The 17,837-nt window shown below is 35.5% G+C and overlaps 1 protein-coding gene and 1 long non-coding RNA gene across 5 annotated transcripts; both read left to right on the top strand.

The window, feature by feature from the left end:
• The first annotated feature begins 1,615 nt into the window (after positions 1-1,615).
• On the top strand, positions 1,616-8,021 carry LOC133865424 (pentatricopeptide repeat-containing protein At1g73400, mitochondrial-like). 4 transcript variants are annotated; one of them, XM_062301830.1, is made up of 5 exons: positions 1,616-3,846; positions 3,941-4,108; positions 6,715-6,791; positions 7,493-7,580; positions 7,677-8,021. In XM_062301830.1, exon 1 carries the CDS (start codon positions 1,797-1,799, stop codon positions 3,537-3,539), a length of 1,743 nt encoding a protein of 580 aa, XP_062157814.1. In that variant the 5' UTR covers positions 1,616-1,796; the 3' UTR covers positions 3,540-3,846; positions 3,941-4,108; positions 6,715-6,791; positions 7,493-7,580; positions 7,677-8,021. The 4 variants fall into 4 exon arrangements, with proteins under 4 accessions (XP_062157814.1, XP_062157815.1, XP_062157816.1 ...); XM_062301831.1 differs by lacking the exon at positions 6,715-6,791 and having other exon boundaries at positions 3,944-4,108; XM_062301832.1 differs by lacking the exon at positions 6,715-6,791 and having other exon boundaries at positions 3,941-4,042.
• Positions 8,022-16,796: 8,775 nt separating this feature from the next.
• On the top strand, positions 16,797-17,691 carry LOC133865741 (uncharacterized). Its single transcript, XR_009899802.1, has 3 exons — positions 16,797-16,865; positions 17,476-17,537; positions 17,635-17,691. It is a non-coding gene; the product is annotated as an uncharacterized LOC133865741 (long non-coding RNA).
• The last annotated feature ends 146 nt before the right edge of the window (positions 17,692-17,837 follow it).

Here is a 17,837-nt window from a genome sequence, read left to right as displayed (position 1 = left end):
CCATCGAGTGGGAACATCAAGTGACAAGAAAGCATTACACCCGAATTTGTCTCTCCCCGCAAGACTTAAACCTTTCGAGTTTTTGGGGGGGAGGACTTCACATTCCTAAGCAAATTTCAAACCTCTATGATTGATTCATCAACATCTTTCAAACCATCTTGTACAATTAGGTTTAGAAGTTAAATGTTACAGATAACACTTTTGAATATATGTAGCACTCGTCGGTTTAGAATATGTGAAGAACACTTCATATGAATAAAATCATGACCACAAACAATTTCTTGAGTATACATAGTTCTTTCTTTTCAACCAATCAATTGCACTATCATTAGCATTTGCATTGTCAAGGGTAATGGACAGAATCCTATCAATCCCCTATTCAAGCAAACACTCCTCTAATTCATTCTCAAATGTTGCCCCCACATGTTGATGTTCAAATAAATCCTTTGACTGGTCATCAAAAAACATGTTTTTCAAACTATCATTCTCCTTACACATATGGACACAATCTTTCATCATTGTATAGCGAGAGAATCTTAAAATCGAGGCTCAAGCTTTTAATCAATTCTTAAAATCCTCTGCACACAATCATACAAAAAAAAAGAGAGAAAAATAAAGACAACCCATCCACAATAATCATTTTGCTAAGTTCTACCCTAATTTTTTTTTTCTCACAATACTTTGCAATCATAAGGTTGTTAGCATCACTCTCACCAATCTTATCCCCATGAGTAAACTTAGACCGAGACTTATCAAATTAAGGCTTTATGCTCCTAAGTCTTCGCATGATAAAGCATAGAAGAGGTTTAGCATACATCTTTGGGCCAAAATATTTTTCTTTGGCCCTTGGCCTCTTAAAAAAGTAGCCTAAAAAATTAAGTACACAAACAAACGTGGTCCCATACAACCTAGGAAAAAAGAAGAAGATGGTCCCATATGAATTTGATTTAAATTCACACCAAAATCAATGATATTTGTTGGTTGGTAATCAAATTTTATCCGCAAGACTTTACCGATCATGAAAAAGAACAATTGAAAATAGAACTTTAGCATTATGAGCATAATATAGTTCAATATTCAAACTTTCAAGAATTCTCAAATATTTTTGAATTGTGTCAATGGTTGGTAAGCACCAGAAGATCAATGGTCTACCAATTTCTTTATCGAGTTGTTGTACTTGTCCTTACTCTTTCCGTTTTTATCGCAACTATAAAACAAACATTTTTCAGTCATAAATATTGTCAAAACTAGGTTTCGCAACAAAATAAAAAATGAGTTTATGACCGACCCTTTAATGTTGTACCTCGAAAGAGAAAGTACTGCTAAATTTAATATAGATTCAATTATAAATGATTTTCGAGATCTAAAAGAACATCGGGTTCTATTTTGATAGTTATTGAATTGAAAATTGAATATATATTAAGATACAATTATTTTGTATGGTTTCTTAACACGGAAATGATACTAATTTTATTTTTTATATATTAATTTAATTTTCAATCTTAATATATTTTTCATCCATTTTTTTTTTAATTTTAATATTTTTTTTTTATTTATGCTTTATATATATATATATAAATCAAAACATATACGTTCGCACCTGTCATGGCTTGCTGTCTGCTCCAGTTTTCGGGTCTCACTGAGCGAAGCCAAAGTCAGTAGACAGTAGAAGACGAATTTCCGCTGCCCATCACCGCCTGGTAATCTCCTCCCTACCACTCCTATCTTCCTTTTCTTCCTCTTAAACCAAGCCTCCGACAATCATCTCTTAATAAGAGAAGTCCCTCAATTTGCATATGAGGAGGCTCTGTAAACATTTATGTGCTATTAGAGTCGGAGTTAGAACCCCTCCTTTCTATTTCTCATTCTGTAGCTTTAATATAAACCCACCCGTTCAACCCACATCCACATGTCGTGTTCCAAACTTTATTGTCTCTGCGTCATTACTACAAACACCTTGTTTGGGTTTAGTCAAACTGTCATTTTCTTTGAATCCCATTGCCGCATTGAAGGTCGCTGCGAGGCCCTTTTGTTCAGAAATTGTCCCATTGTGCCCAACTGTTGATATTAGTGTGAAAGATGTTGAGAAAGAGGATAAACGTTTAGAAAGTGATGTTGATAAGTTGCACAATGCTGTTATTGATAACTCTAATCCATATCAAAATATGGAGAAGGCTCTTGAACAAGTTGGTGTAGAATTGACTACTGAATTAGTAGTTGAGGTTCTTCATAGGCTTCGGTTTGAGGAGAAGATAGCGTTTAGATTCTTTACGTGGGCAGGGCATAAAGAAAACTATGCCCACGAGCCTCGGGCATATAATGATATGATTGACATGCTGTCTAGTACAAGATACAAGGTCAAGCAGTTTCGGATAGTTAGTGATTTACTGGATTACATGAAGAGGCGTGAAAAGAGTATTGTTCCTGTTGAGGTTCTGTTGAAAATTCTGAGACAGTACACCGAAAAGCATCTGACCCATTTGCACAAATTTGCCAAGAAGAAGAGGATAAGGGTGAAGACGCAGCCGGAGATCAATGCCTTTAACTTGCTGTTGGATGCTTTGTGCAAGTGCAGTCTGGTCCATGATGCTGAAGCCATGTTTAAGAAGGCGAAGAAAAAGGTTAAGCCTGATGCTGATACGTATAACATATTGTTTTTTGGGTGGTGTAGAGTTAGAAACCCGACTAGAGGGATGGGGATACTGGAGGAAATGATTGATTTGGGTCATACGCCTGATAGTTTTACGTACAATACTGCTATTGACACCTTTTGCAGAGCAGGGATGGTGACAGAAGCAGCTGAACTCTTTGAGTTCATGAGAACGAAAGGTTCTACGATATCTTCGCCTACTGCTAAAACTTATGCAGTCATGATTGTGGCTCTCGTCCAGAATGATAGAATGGAGGAATGCTTCAAACTTCTGGGGCACATGATAAACAGTGGTTGCCTTCCCGATGTTTCGACATACAAGGATCTGATTGAAGGGATGTGTTTGGCCGGCAAGATTGAGGAAGCCTACAAGTTCTTAGAAGAGATGGGAAATAAAGGTTACTCGCCTGATATCGTTACGTATAACTGTTTTCTCAAGGTCCTCTGTCACAATAAAAAGAGTGATGAAGCGCTTAGGCTTTATGGGAGAATGCTTGAGATGGGTTGTGTGCCTAGTGTGCAGACCTATAATATGCTGATTTCAATGTTTTTTGAGATGGTAGATCCTGATGGGGCATTCGAGGCATGGAATGAGATGGATAAGAGGGGCTGTTCACAGGATGCAGCTACTTATTGCCTGATGATTGATGGGCTTTTTTGTTGCAACAAGGTTCAAGATGCTTGTTTGCTTTTGGAAGACGTGATAAACAAGGGAATGAAATTGCCATATCGGATGTTTGATTCATTTTTGATACAGCTTTCTGTGATTGGTGATCTTCGTGCTATCTACAGGCTTTCAGAGCATATGAAAAAGCTCTACAATCCTGCTATGGCAAGACGTATTGCACTGAACCAGAAGCGAAGGAGCGTGAGCTTGAGAGGGAAGTAATAGGATTTAAAATATGTCGTCTACCTTTTCTGCACAGTGTCTTTGTGGAAATCATGTATTGAGCTCATTTTCACAATGCTGGTGCCACCTCTTAGGAAAATATAGGTGCGGAGCAGCAATGAATCCTCATTTGTATTATAGAAGAATTCGTGGCTGCTATTGAGCTATGGATTTCGAAAAGCTGTCTACAGAGAGCTCTAACCCTGCAATTCACGATTGACTGCCTCATCATGCCAAATGGTTTTATTGCTGAAGTGTGCTTCTGGCCTAACTGCCTCTGATCTTATCTTGTATTCTCTCAAAACTGGTAATTCCCTTAGAGTTATATTATAGTTAAGAGATTGTGTTGAGAGCGGTTTAAACGTTATATTGACAGATCCTGGTTTGCAATTCTGGTTTAGGAGGCAAGGTGTCAGCAAGGAGAGATAAGCCAATCATGTGTTTCTAGCTGGGGCATCTGTCTTCCAAGGAAGGCTTCATTGAGTATATGAGCATATGAAGAAGTAATCCATTATTTCAGGATCCTGGAAACTCTCCATCATTGTTTATCGAACTCCTGTTAACAATTAGTATGGTTTTTTTATTTTATTTAATTTTATAATTATTATTATTTACTTTAGTTCTCACGCCTCATTATATTGTTCTGAATTGAATTTAAATATCCGGTTTCCTTCTGGATCTTTTTTTCCTTTATTTTTCTGATTTTTTTTTTGGATGAATCAATACCTTTATAAACCAAACTCAACAGAAAAGTCACTCCAGTAAACACTGGATACAACAAACAGCCAAGAGAACAAACTCTCTACAAAGCAAACGAACCCCCAAAACAAATTACAGCATATCCAACAAACATAGGAGAACTAAATCAGAAAACAAAACAACAGCAAAATTACAAACGCCACTGCTGAGCAAGACTACCCGAGATGTTCTTCAACTTTCTACTAGACAGAACACGAGTTCTAACTTCCCCTTTAATCCGAGCAACAAGAGCTTCTTCAGTCAAAGGAGTATTTCCATAACAAAGGTCATTCCTCAACCTCCATAGATGGTATATAGTTGCTGCCAAACAGAGCTTACAGAGTATTGTTTGCAGACTTTTACCCTTCAAATTGCAGCTCCAGACCAACACTTCATCCCAGTGCACACAAGGGTTAGAAATAAAACAATCAGCCATCAAATGACGCCAAACTCATCTACAGAAACTACATTGGAAGAACAAATGATCAATCGATTCATGGCATCCAAAACAGAACCGACATAAAAAGTTTCCAGTAAAACCCCATCCACACATACATTCTTTGGTAGTAAGAGCATTCCTACAAACAAGCCATAGCACAAAAGCATGTTGAGGAATGGCTAACGGAAACCACATAACCTGCCACCAAGGGACCTTAGGGGCTTTATTCCGAAGAGAATTCCAAGTCTCCGAACAAGAGTAGATTCCCCTTACTGATTTCCACACAGAGACATCATCTGCACCAATGGTAATACCCGGAAGTTGGCTCTGAATATTTACCAATGGTTCTGAGCGAGCAGAGGGCCAAATCCAATTGCCATTTTGCAGAACAGCAGCTAGTTTAGCATCAATGCCAATCCCGGAATCATAAACTATCCGAAATCCGTAAGTATCAACAAGCCTACCAGCCGGGTGCCAAGCATCAAACTTTATTTTATTTATTTTTCTGATGTTCTTTTCCTTTTCTCATCAATTTCACTTGAACCACAATGGGAGCCACATCTAGCAACAAATTTTTTGTTATTTTTTCATTTGGCGATGCATCTTTTACTTTTGATTCCTGTTGTTTTAGATACAAACCTTAAAAGGTTTCGTTGACATCTCAGCATTGATTTTTTGATGTTTACATAATATGACTAATTATGCTATAGTCATGCAACTATATTGAAAAATTGTGATTCTTGGTAATAGACCTACCAAATACAAGTAGTTTGATGTCAAAATTAATTCTAGCACAATGCGGCTTCATTTTCTTGTAAAGCTCATTAGTTGTCCAATTTATATTACTTGGTTGATTTTTTTCACTTCTGCTATTCAATATGGGTATAATGTGCAAATTTCAGAACTGTCATTGTAGAGAAATTTGAAAACTTACCCATAATCTATGTCCATATGGAATTTCACCTGCATATTTTGGGATTCCATCACTACTTGCAGTGAAGTTGAGGGCTTCTGAAAAGCTTCATGCACTTTTTCCAGCTTGCCTACATTCCCTTTCTCTATTCACCATGGCAGTTCATGTAGTCAATAGGCTAGAGAAGTTGCAGAGGGATTTTATTTCAAGTGGTATGGACAATGAATTTAAATATCATTTGGGAAATCTGAAGGCGTTTCTTCTCCTGTTCATCAGGTGGTTTCTGAATTCAAAAACTAGCACCTTTTAAATCAGTCTTTATTGGGAAAAATGGTAGTGGTGTTATTCAAGAGAGAGATTATTTGTGAAGGCAAATTGTTGGCTTGAAATATGGGGAAGAGTTGGGCCAATGGATGACAGTTGCAATCAGGGGTCACATGGGCTGATGGACATCATTAGAAGTGGTTGGGAGGGCTTCTAGGTTTTTATAGTGTATGATGTTGGACATTAAATGCAGATTTGATTTTGGCATGATTTTTGGTGGGAGATGTGTTCTCTAAACTTTTGTTTCTTGATTTGTTTCTTATAGCAGTTGACAAGCATGTGACAGTGGCTTTTTTTATATGGGGGAAACAGGTGGGAGTTTCACTGGTGCCCAAGATTTGTGATGGTTGTGCAGGATTTGGATTAGAGGCAGTGGCTTTCCTTTTTCTTTCTTTGTTTTGAACCTGTTGCATTAAATGAAGAGTTGCTTTCATTGTTTTGCACTGCAGCTATAATTAAAATATCAACAGTAAGAACCTTATTAATGGAAAAAGGATTATTATGGATTGATGTTCCATTTGTGAGGACTATGGAAAGTCAGTTGATCTTCTACTGCTACACTGCTTATGTCACTGGTCTTGTTGATATTTGCTGTTCATTTGGATTTACATGCCCAACTGGTTTATCAAATAAAGGAAGAGTAACCCATCCATTGCAACAGGCTTCATAGTTTACTCATATAGATATTATTATAAGAAGCATCCATCAGACATGATATATATATCTGTACTCAACAATTAATTCATGTCCTTGCATCATAGGAATTGATGATATTTTAGCAGCAGCTACACCTTTGGGGCTCAATCTATGACAAATACTTATTTGTCAGCAGTAAAGGGTATCTCTCTTGGTGACAGATCCAATCCTGTTAAAGAAATCTAATTTAGAAATCTCTTATAGTTTCTACTGTATGAATCTAAGATAGTATATATCTATATATTGTATATTTTGTGTTTGATTTATGAACAAATGCTTTGTTGCTCTTGTTGTTATTATTATTATTATAATCATCATCATTATCATCATCAAAAGCTTTGCTGCTCTTATTCTATTAACTTTTCAAAATGACATGACTTAGTTTTGATCATTAAAAATTTGTATGTGCACTTCACTTGTCCCGTTTCTGTTTATGGTTATGCAACTGTTATTACTTTACACTTTGTTGCTCTTTACTTCTACAAACTAATTTCTGATTTGCTCAAGTATTTTAGCTGAACTTTTTTATGCTATTTTCTTTATTTTGTCCAATTGTCTGGTGAACTTGGCAATCTGAATTTACCGTGCCAAATTCATCTTATTCTGGTGGAGGAAATTGAAATTATCCCAACTCAGTGCTCTATTATGAAATTGATTAATGCTAGAACCCACACTTTTATCTTACATTGTTGATGTGATAATGCTAATCAATAATTGGTTTTATTCTTATTTATTTATTTATTTGTAACAAAGGCTGATCCAATGGTTAATTGATATTGCTATGTCAGCAGGGTGAGGTCAAAGTATAGTTTCTAACATTATTTTTATGAACTTATGGGGCAGATGATTGATTGGGGACTCTTTCCTTGTCATGGCTGATGCTGACCAATGCCACAATTGAGACTGGTTGATCAAGCATAAGTGACTCAGGGTAAATCATGAACTCTAAGATGATATTAAAGTTAATCTGTAATTGTTTCTAGCATTATCCAATGGATATATTTTTTTTTTTCCTATTCAATTCAAGGGAAAGGGAAAAGGAAAAAGGAAGATTACAAGAAACGAAATACAAATAAAGGGTGGACAACTCAAACAAGAGTCCCAAAATAACAAAAAACAGTAACTACAAGGGGCGGTATGCCGAAGAGCTTGTATTCTGAAAGATGTATTTAACCGTCTCAAGATTTTGGTATTAGTGATTTTGTAGCTTTAACAAGTACAGATATTGTCATTTTCTAAGAGATTGGTGAGAATCTTAATGATCATCTATAGCCGTGAGACTGAATTTATTGATTTATTATTATTATTTTTTAATCATCATCGTTTTCGATACTTTTGTATGTGTGATAAGACTTCATATTCATCACTAGTTCTAAACCCTATTATATTGCTTCTTTGAATACACCCAATATAATTGCCTACCAAATTTACTTGATGACATCATCATATTAGGTATACCTATTTACGAAGAAACTTTTAATTCTCTATCCCCCGTGGTTACGAGGAGGATTCAACGATCGGTTGTTCGAATTGTATGCAATTTAATAGCTCGAAATAGAGAAGAGCTATGAAAGCCTATATGTTTCAGGAAAGTTAGTCATACAGTCCAAGCTGTTTGGGACAGGTAGATCTTGTAACTTTCTCTTTGTAAGGTTGTTCAAATTGCATGTAATTTGAACAGTCGAATTGTAAGGGATCTCAATCCTTATAATTAATTGTAATTTTGGGTGTTGCCCATCAGAATGATTTGAATGATGCTTGAATAATCAGCCTTCTTTATATCCATTTTTCTGCTAAAGTTAAGTTTAGTATTTAAGTAAAGGATTTTTTTAACGTCCTAATACGTCATAAATGAAATTTACTTCAAAATTTGTTATATTAATTAACGAGAAACTATATTTACTCTTCTCTAATTATCAACTAACTTGTAATATTTTTCCTAAAGTTTTAGTGTTTGTGATGACCTCTTCAATCTACCATTGAGGTTGCAGTGTTATCATTCGCGACTCAAAATGCAAAAATATCGATAATAATTTTTTTTTTTTTTAAAAAAAAACTGAAAAAGAGAAAAAAAAAAATAAAAAAAAAAATACAACAAATCTAGGAAATTTGTTTTCTTCATTGTTTTCTAATTTTTTTTTATTAAGGTTATTTTTGTCATTTTGGGTGCAAAAGGAAACATTGCAACCCTAATGGTAGATTGCACCGTAGAATTACATAAATTTAAAGATTGAAGGGACATTGTAAATTTATTGGTGAGTAATGCTATTTAGTAAGCTGTTATATAACTACTATACCACTAAAATGATATAGCAGTAAAAATTAACCATTATTTATTTATTTAAAATCATGATTTTATAATTAATTTTTACTATCACATCTTAAAGTTGAACAAGAGACATTGCATCGTGCTTGCATGTACAACAGTAATTACTCATCTTGTCCTAGGTTTGTAGTAAGACAGTATTAATAGAGTCAAATCATATTATTTAAGTAATCTTAAATAAAGTACTTTGTTGAATAAAGAAAAGAGAAATGATTCTCGTACACAAAATTCACAACAACGATACAACAACTTACGTGGAAAGTGGTTTTAATCGTTTTTTTCATTTTTTTTTTTTTTTTTTTCCGTCAAAACCGGTTGGAGGGGAAATGAAATTTCATTTCCCCCCAACGCACCCCCCCTCTCTCTCTTTGAATTCTCTCCGTACAGTCCCCGTCCCAAATCGGCGTCCGGCGTCCCTCTCCGGTCATGGGTAGTCTCCTTGCCGGCACTGCTTCACAAGAGTTCTCCTCCGTCTGTCGGAAACCGCCGCCCGCAGCCCCTCTCTCTCTCTCTCTCTCTGCCGTACAGTTCCACGTCCGGTCAGTGACGTCGCCGACTTCTCTCTCAGCAGTCGGCCTTCTCCGTCGTCCGGCTTCTCTCCGACAGAGTCTCTCTCTCTCCGGCATATTTCCTCTCTCTCCGGCAGATTCGGTCGTCTCTTCGCTAGCAGATTTCCTCTCCGGTAAATATTTGCTGCCTTACTTTTTTGTTGTTAGCCTAGCAAACAAGATCCCAAAAAGAAAAATTATGCAATAATGTGGACTAAATTCTCTGTTTTGTCGCAGCTGGACTAAATTATGTCCCTTTCTTTTTTTTCACGCAGAGCAGCAACTCATCAAGAGAAGCCACGCTTTCTTTGCCAGCTTCTCTCTACTGTGTGTGTAGTGGGCTTACGCTTCTCTGTCCCAACGGTATATTCCACAAATTTTTCATCATTCAATTTGGGTCTTCAACAAATTTGCAGGTAAGCTTCGATCCCTCTTCTTAGCTCTTTCTTATGCTGTAATGATTTCGGTGGTTTTGCCTTTTGTGTTGTAATGTGGCTCAGAAATGAAGGTTTTGAAGGTTTAATTTTTTTTAATTTTTTTTGTTGTTGTTGAATATAAATATAATGGTTGAACATGAAAATGATTGAGAATGTGTAATGTGGAGGTAATGTGGAAATACCCTGTCCCTCTGCAATGTTATAGGATTAATGCTTTTGAATCATACTTAATTGGTATCTAAGATTCTAAGTAAAGTTATTATCACTAAATATTTTCACCGAGTTATCAGGAACAATTGATTGTTTTATGCACATTATTTTGAGGTTTTATTTTTTTGGAGATAATTATGTATGACATTGATCCGTTGGTCACATCACACTGCGCTCTTCTTTTGCAACTCTTGCTTATGAAATGATTTCCTTCTAAATTTGAAAGGATAAGGGAAAAGATGTGCATATATTCTACGCATACTATAATGGGCAGACATACTAAGGGAAGGAAAGACCAACAAATGACCAATATGTTCACAGAAATATTTTTCTATTTAAGTTCCCATGCATTTTACCCATAAAAATCCTTGTTAAAAGGACTTGTTACTTCATTGTGCAACAAATGACAAGCATGTTTTTTCTCACTGTACCTTCCTTTTCCATATGCTCCTAATTGTCTTAATTTTCAAATAACAAGCATCTCCTATTCCCACTGATTATGTCTTTCCCGATATTATTAACTGGTGGTTTTAAGTATTAAGGTTAGCCAGCTGATGGACATTGGAATTTTTGGAGGTTGACTCAAATATTCCATGGTACTCTTACAGTTGGTGATAAAGCGGTTGCTTATAAGCAGCTGCTCTGTCTGGGAGTGCAAATTGTATGTTCCGTGCACATTCTGGAGCATGTAAAAGGGACTAGGTTGAAAAAGTCCCTAGCAGTTTTCCCTATAAACATAACTGCATCTGTTTTTATAACGTAAGCATGACCTAAATATTACTGGTTTGTATGATTCTGTCTAGTAATTTGTGAAACAGAAAAATCATGGCTGAGTTTGGACAGTCTCAGTGAAGTTTGAATTGAAATATAGTTGCTGAATTGTGACTCTCTTAAAAAAACTGAAATAAAAATATATTCTGCAAAAGGCTGAAACAGGAAGAGGTTCTATCTTACAACTACATTCATATCCTCGTAAATCTTCTCATCTTCACTCTATTTTTTCTCGCAATTAAAGAAAGTCTGATGTTGATTACTTCTTTAGTTTTTCATTCAATTAACTTATATTACTTTTTAATATAGCACTTTTCTAAATGGACTCTTCAAGTTCACGATTGGATAATAAGAGTGAATTTGACGATACTCTAACCCATCAAGATGACCGTCAAAATGGTTAGTTTTTTCACTTTTGTTTGAGTTATAGTTTTGTTTTGTTTTTTCTTTATTATTATTCTAGGCTTTTTTATAAACACATTTTGTATACTTTTTTGGATAGATATGGGTGAAAAATTTGAAGAGTCGAAGGATTTAATGACATTTATTTCAGATGAAGAGTTGAATGATGAGGAAGAAAATGTGGTACTACCTGTGGTGTTAAAGGATGATGAGAAAGTTGAAGAACCGAAAGAATCAATGGCATGTAGTTCATTAGACGAAGTCTGCTCTTATTATAGGAAGTATGCTAAGCAAGTTGGGTTTGGTATAGTGCAGAGAAACTCGAGAAAAAAGAAGGGTATAAAAGGTTACGTAATGCTTATATGTACTCGTGGAGGTGCTGAGCGACCTAAAACAAGTGATTGTGCGAAGCCAACTCCAGTTTCAAATAAAACAGGGTGTGGTGACAGGATTTGTGCAAATTTATGTGATGATGGAACGTGGTTTTTGAGTAAAGTTGAGTTGACGCATAATCATTCGTTAAGCCCGGGCAAAGAGATTTTTTAGAAGCAATAAGAAAATTAGTGATACTACGAAAAGAAGGCTTGAGCTAAATGACAGAGCAGGAATACGTTTGTGTAAAAATTTCAATTCATTAGTTGTTGAAAGTGGGGGGTTTGAGAATCTTTCCTTTGGTGAGAGAGATTGTCGGAATTATATTAACAAGGTAAGAGAACTTAATCTTGGTAAAGGAGGTGCTCAAGCACTTTGTGATTACTTCAGAAGAATGCAAAAGCAAAATAGTGGCTTCTACTACGTAATAGATATGGACAATGACTGTAGGTTACGAAATGTTTTTTGGGCTGATGCATGGAGCAGGGCAGCGTATGATTTCTTTGGAGATGTTATTACGTTTGACACAACGTATTTGACCAATAAATATGACATGACATTTGCTCATTTTGTAGGAGTGAATCATCATGGTCAATCTATACTTTTAGGGGCATGACTAATTTCAAGTGAGGATACAGAGACATTTGTGTGGTTATTTAAATGTTGGTTAGAGTGCATGAATGGCCAAGCCCCTAAAGCAATTATGACAGACTAGGATAAAGCTATGAAAAATGCAATTGCTATTGTTTTTCCTGAAAGTCGACATAAATATTGTGTGTGACACGTTATGAAAAAAATCCCTAAAAAATTTGGATCACATGCTAATTTTGATGGCATTAAAAGCGTCATAAATAAATGTTTGTATGACTCTCAAACATGTGAAGAATATGAGGAAAATTGGAAAGATCTACTAAAGAAGTATAATCTTCATGATAATGCATGGTTGAATGGGTTATATATGGATAAGACATTTTGGGTGCCGACATACATGAAAGATACTTTTTGGGCGGGAATGAGTACTACACAGTGAAGTGAAAGTATGAACGCATTTTTTGATGGTTACGTGCACTCACGAACCACATTGAAAGAATTTGTTGATGAATATGATAACGCTTTAAGGAGAATTGTCGAGAGTGAGGCACGTGCTGATTTCGATTCTTTCAATCGCACAATCCCATGTATAAGCGCCTTGCACTTAGAGAAACAATTTCAAGTTGTTTACACAAATGCGAAGTTCAAAGAAGTACATAAGCATTTTGTGAAAATGATGTCTTGTAATAACTCTCTTCTCAAAAGTGAAGGTGTGATTTCTACCTTTGAAGTTGTTGAATATGTTGTAGTTGGAGATCACTTAATAGAAAAGACATTTCTTGCTTACTTCAATGAAGATGAATTGGAAGTGAAGTGCACATGTGCATTGTTTGAAGTAAGAGGCATCTTATGTACGCATTCACTTTTCGTGTTACGGACAAAGAAAGTGACAACTTTGCCATAAAGATATGTTCTTGACAGATGGAGGAAAGATATTAAGCGAGAGTACTCGAAGGTTAAGAGTAGTTATGATGCCATTAATGATAATCCACATACCCAAATACATGACAAAGTGAGAAACAATTTTGAAGAATTACTAGCGCTCACATCAGTAAACACGAAGAAACGTTGCATGGAACTAATGAAAGAATTGATCAATTAAAGGAGTTGTGGCGTTGCAAAAATCAATCTTCTGGCATTCCAACTACTGTCGCATCGTCTAGCTGTAAAAAGGTGCTTAGTCCTGCGAAGGTTTCATGTAAAGGGAGGTCACGAACAAAGAGAAAGGTGGCTGTTATAGAAACAATGGTGAAGAAATCCCAAGTATCGAGCAAGCCACTAAGAAACAACAATAATAAAACGAAGAGACAAAAAAATCAAGTTAGTGAATTTATTATTATTTATTATTTTTTTTATTACTTCTGTCCACTTTTTACTTACTAAAAACATGTGTACTTCCCCACATTGAATAAACCATTTTTTAATTGTAGGCCTCCAAATCAACGAAAAATCAAGACAACACTAGTCAATCTCCATTGCCTTCTGTGTATTCTGCAGCTCACGATCATATTACTCAGGTGATTAGCCAACATCTCTTTATTTATTAATTGGTTTTTGACAATTATTTGATATTTCACGTACTTATTTAGTGTTTGTTTTTGCAGGATTCCGTCGCTTCGTCATTGACAGTTGCTCACACCGTCAGTGGTCACCATCATTCTATTCTTTCTCAGGTATAATTTGTGTTTTTTAAATTCATTGTGTTGGCATTCATTCATATAGTTTTTTGATTGGAATTTATATGCGTACAATAATGGAAACGAATCATGTGTGCATTAGGTGAATTTGTCGATGGACCCCATAAATTTGTTATCCACATTGATAAGCCAACACAAATACCAAGAGGCTTTCACTACAGCCTTACAAATGCGTGATGTGTCAATTGTGAATTGGCTATGCTCTCAGGTAAATCACTTGATAGTATTGTGTTATTAAAATGCATCCATTTTAGATGTCTAGACATTAAAGTTGATTTGCAGGTTGATATACGGTGGGTCTTGATTATGGATCCTCTCCCTTTGAGTCAAGAAGTATTACTTCAGTTGTTGTGGCTTTTACCCTATTGTATCAATACCAACCCAGCCGAAGTAATTGCTTGGATGACAGACGTTTTTAATTCCATAATCCCAACTGATCCAGCAATTGAAATGCATGTGCGCAACATCTTCAATCAAGTCTATGCCGCACTCAATCATATAAGTGTCCTGCCTACAATTATTGATGCTATGCAGTCAACTATACGTCTTCGGATGAATGGTTTACTTCCACCTTGAGACCAATATGATAGTTAATGGTATTTGATCACATGGCTTTTACCTCCCAATTGCAACTGAAATGCTGTCTATATGAACCAGAAGTTAATTTTCTACAATTTTTGTTATTTGTCTTTTTATGACCAAGAGGGGAAAAACACTTGTATTCCATTTTGCAGATTGTAGAAGCATATTTCTGTTCTTCCCCTGGGTTTGTTTTTCTTTAACTAATGTATGTAAGATTAATGTCTAGCTTGTTTGCTTATGTGCTTCAGAATGCTAAAGCCATATGTGCATTGGACTGCATGTCTAGCATGCTGAATTTCTAAAAGTTTTTTAGTTTTGCCTATTTGTCCTGAGGTTGAGTTTACCATTCTTGGGGTGAATTTGAAATGGGATTTGTAGCTACGTGCCCATTAAAGTTGATACAGAGACGTACTTGGTGGAAGGCCAAATTTTCGCATTTCAGCAAATACAGCTTCAGCTTTCTCTAGCAGCCCAGATTTGCAGTAGGCCTTCAAAAAAAGGGCATAAGTATATCTTCAGTAGGGATGCATCGGTTTTCAAGAAGTTCTAAATATGCAGATTTTGCATCCTTATACAGTGATTTCTGCCCGTTAGCATCTATAAGCAAATTGTAGCACATAACATCTGGTTTGAAGGTGCTCTTGTGCAAAACCCATTCATATATCTGGACATATGTTTATAATTTTACAGTAAAAAATTTCAATTAGAAAGTCAAATGTAGGTATGGATAGCAAGAAACAGAGAAGGCATGCTTGGTTATGTTGTGAAAATTGAACTGCTAAGTTTGCTTTACACAGGATCTTATGTACAAGTACTCAGTTGGAAAAACATGAAGATTCCGATGTGGATTTTGTTGAAAATACCAAGATTGACAATATTGAGCTACTATAAAGAGCAAATATAAGCCAAGTAAAAATATCGAGCTAGTATAAAGAGCTAACTTAAGCCAAGTAAAATGACAGAGTTATTGACACGAAAGATATATTATCAACTCCATTCTGTAAACAGTTTGAAGAATTCAAATACCTAGGATTTTAAAATTCAACCAAAATCGAACCCAAAGAAAAGAAAAAATTAACTATGGATTTTAAGATTTTCAGCTATTTGCACAATGCTTACCATTTGTGAAACTAATAAGAAAGTAAAATATCTGACAATGACGATTTTTAACCTAATAATGTTTTCATCCTTTCATTCTAACATCAAGTAACTAACTTCAGAACCGCTATAACCACTGAAATAAATTACAATGCCCAAAATGATTACGACTACTGCTGCCCAAAACTAAAACATCTTTCTATTAAGACCCAACTCCAACCGAAGTCTCTCATATTGTTCCTTGTGTCTTGTTTCAATTAGTTTCTCAAGTCTGTCAATATTGGCCATTGTCACCTTCTCAACTTTCTCAATATCGGCCCGTCTCCCTTCCTCAATGTCTCTCATATAATCCTCCAATCTCTTCTCATAAGAAGTCATTTGGTTATCCGCCCACTTAAAAAAGTCACAATCTCCAGCTTTCTGCGTGAAAACATAAGAATAAATGTCATAAACTACTAATGAAAAAATAAATCACAATTAATTAATTTTAAAATTACCTTATACTTTATATAGTCGTACCACTTTCTTCCGGGGTTGTCACTAGTCCATGAGTACCTTAAACGTGCATGCACTCCACAGTAACATAATGGAGGGGTACTAGATGCATCACTATTTACCGACATTTTTTCGGGCCTACGCAAAAAAAATAATAATAATAATCATTGTAGATATCATTCAGCTAATCAGCAGGAGCCCAGACTCACCAGGTCAACCTCCAATCAAAAGAAATAAGACAAGAAGAAAAGCAACTGAACTGAACAATAAGACAGGACTAACTTTAACTTAGCTTCATAATTTCTCCTACCAGACTCGGTTTAATGCTATAAATTTTGTAATAAAACACTACATCCTTTGGTTTTCTTACAGGATTTCAGAACCTTCAAGGAAATAAAAAAAAAAAAAGGATTGCAAAGAGGGGAAAAGAATTCACGAAATGGATGATTAACAGATCTTTCTTGCATGTTAGCACTTCCAAAAATGTAGTAAGTTAGCACTTAGCCACTCTAGCCAGGCACATTAGCATCCAACAACAAACAAAAGACCGAATTGATTGAGAGCAAGTAATTTATCAGACCGAATTTATCTGATATTGATTCTTCACATCTCTTTCCTCAGATCGATCAAATAATTGACCCTGTTGTTGATTCAACTTACAAGGATATTTGGATGTCAACTGCAAAGGTGAGAAAAAGTTGCTAGAAAAATTATGAAAAAGAAAAACTTCACATGCAAATCAAAGACTAATCCTAGTGACCATCACATTATATTATTTAGCATTTGTAGTAGTAATAAGAATTTGAAAATTCCAGGATCCTTGAAGAACTGGATAAGACAAATGTATTTTTAAAAACTGATTTTCACAAATTTATCGCCTAGACATGAAACACTATACTCATATATGGCCAGTATGTGGGAAACAATGATTGTGTGCAAGATTTTTATTTTTTATTTTTTTTGGGTCAGAAGGCATACAATTTTGCTTTAATAGCATTTTATATACGCATTAAAAGGAATATACCAATTGAGGATGGTTAGTAGTCTTTAATGGGCTTTTCGAGTGAGTTGAGGCTAAAGGTTGAAGAGTAAAAAAGGGTTGAAGGGTAAAGTCCGGCTGAGGTGGAATATGTTCTTATGAATTCCATAACAATAGGGTTAAGAAAGGGTAAGAAAAGGAAACACTCTTCCTTGCAGATTATAATCTGCCAAATATACTTGCTGGCCTTAGTTTTTTGCACTTGTCTGATACTTCTATTCTCGAAGTAATAACTATTTATCATTTTTTTTTTGACAGACAAATACGGCCATTTACCAAGATGTCTTTTCTTGCATACCTAATGATCTGATACATACGAGGTATAATGCAGTTCTTAATCTTCCTCTCGTCCCTTTCTTTTTCTCCCAGTTGCTAACTACTATTTTCATTTTTTCCCGTAAATATGATGATATGCAGAGCTGCACTCAGACAAAGCACGGCCTTCTGAAAGGAGAAACTTGGCCATTCTATAATATTGGTATTATATGCATGACCGAAACCAATCTTAGTTTTGTTTTTTGAATCAGAACCAAGCAAAATACCAACACCATCCAACAATCAGAACCAGCAAAATCACTAACACCAGTTACAGCATCCAACAACAAACAAAAGACCGAATT

The sequence above is a fragment of the Alnus glutinosa genome, chromosome 4 (assembly GCF_958979055.1).
Source record: "Alnus glutinosa chromosome 4, dhAlnGlut1.1, whole genome shotgun sequence".
Lineage (NCBI taxonomy): Eukaryota > Viridiplantae > Streptophyta > Magnoliopsida > Fagales > Betulaceae > Alnus > Alnus glutinosa.
The sequence above is the reverse complement of the archived record's forward strand: the minus strand, read 5'-3'. Positions and strand labels throughout refer to the sequence as shown.

What these genes read in the sequence shown, in the direction of transcription:
- LOC133865424 (XM_062301831.1), top strand. Translation starts at nt 1,797, where the DNA reads ATGAGGAGGCTCTGTAAACATTTATGTGCTATTAGAGTCGGAGTTAGA.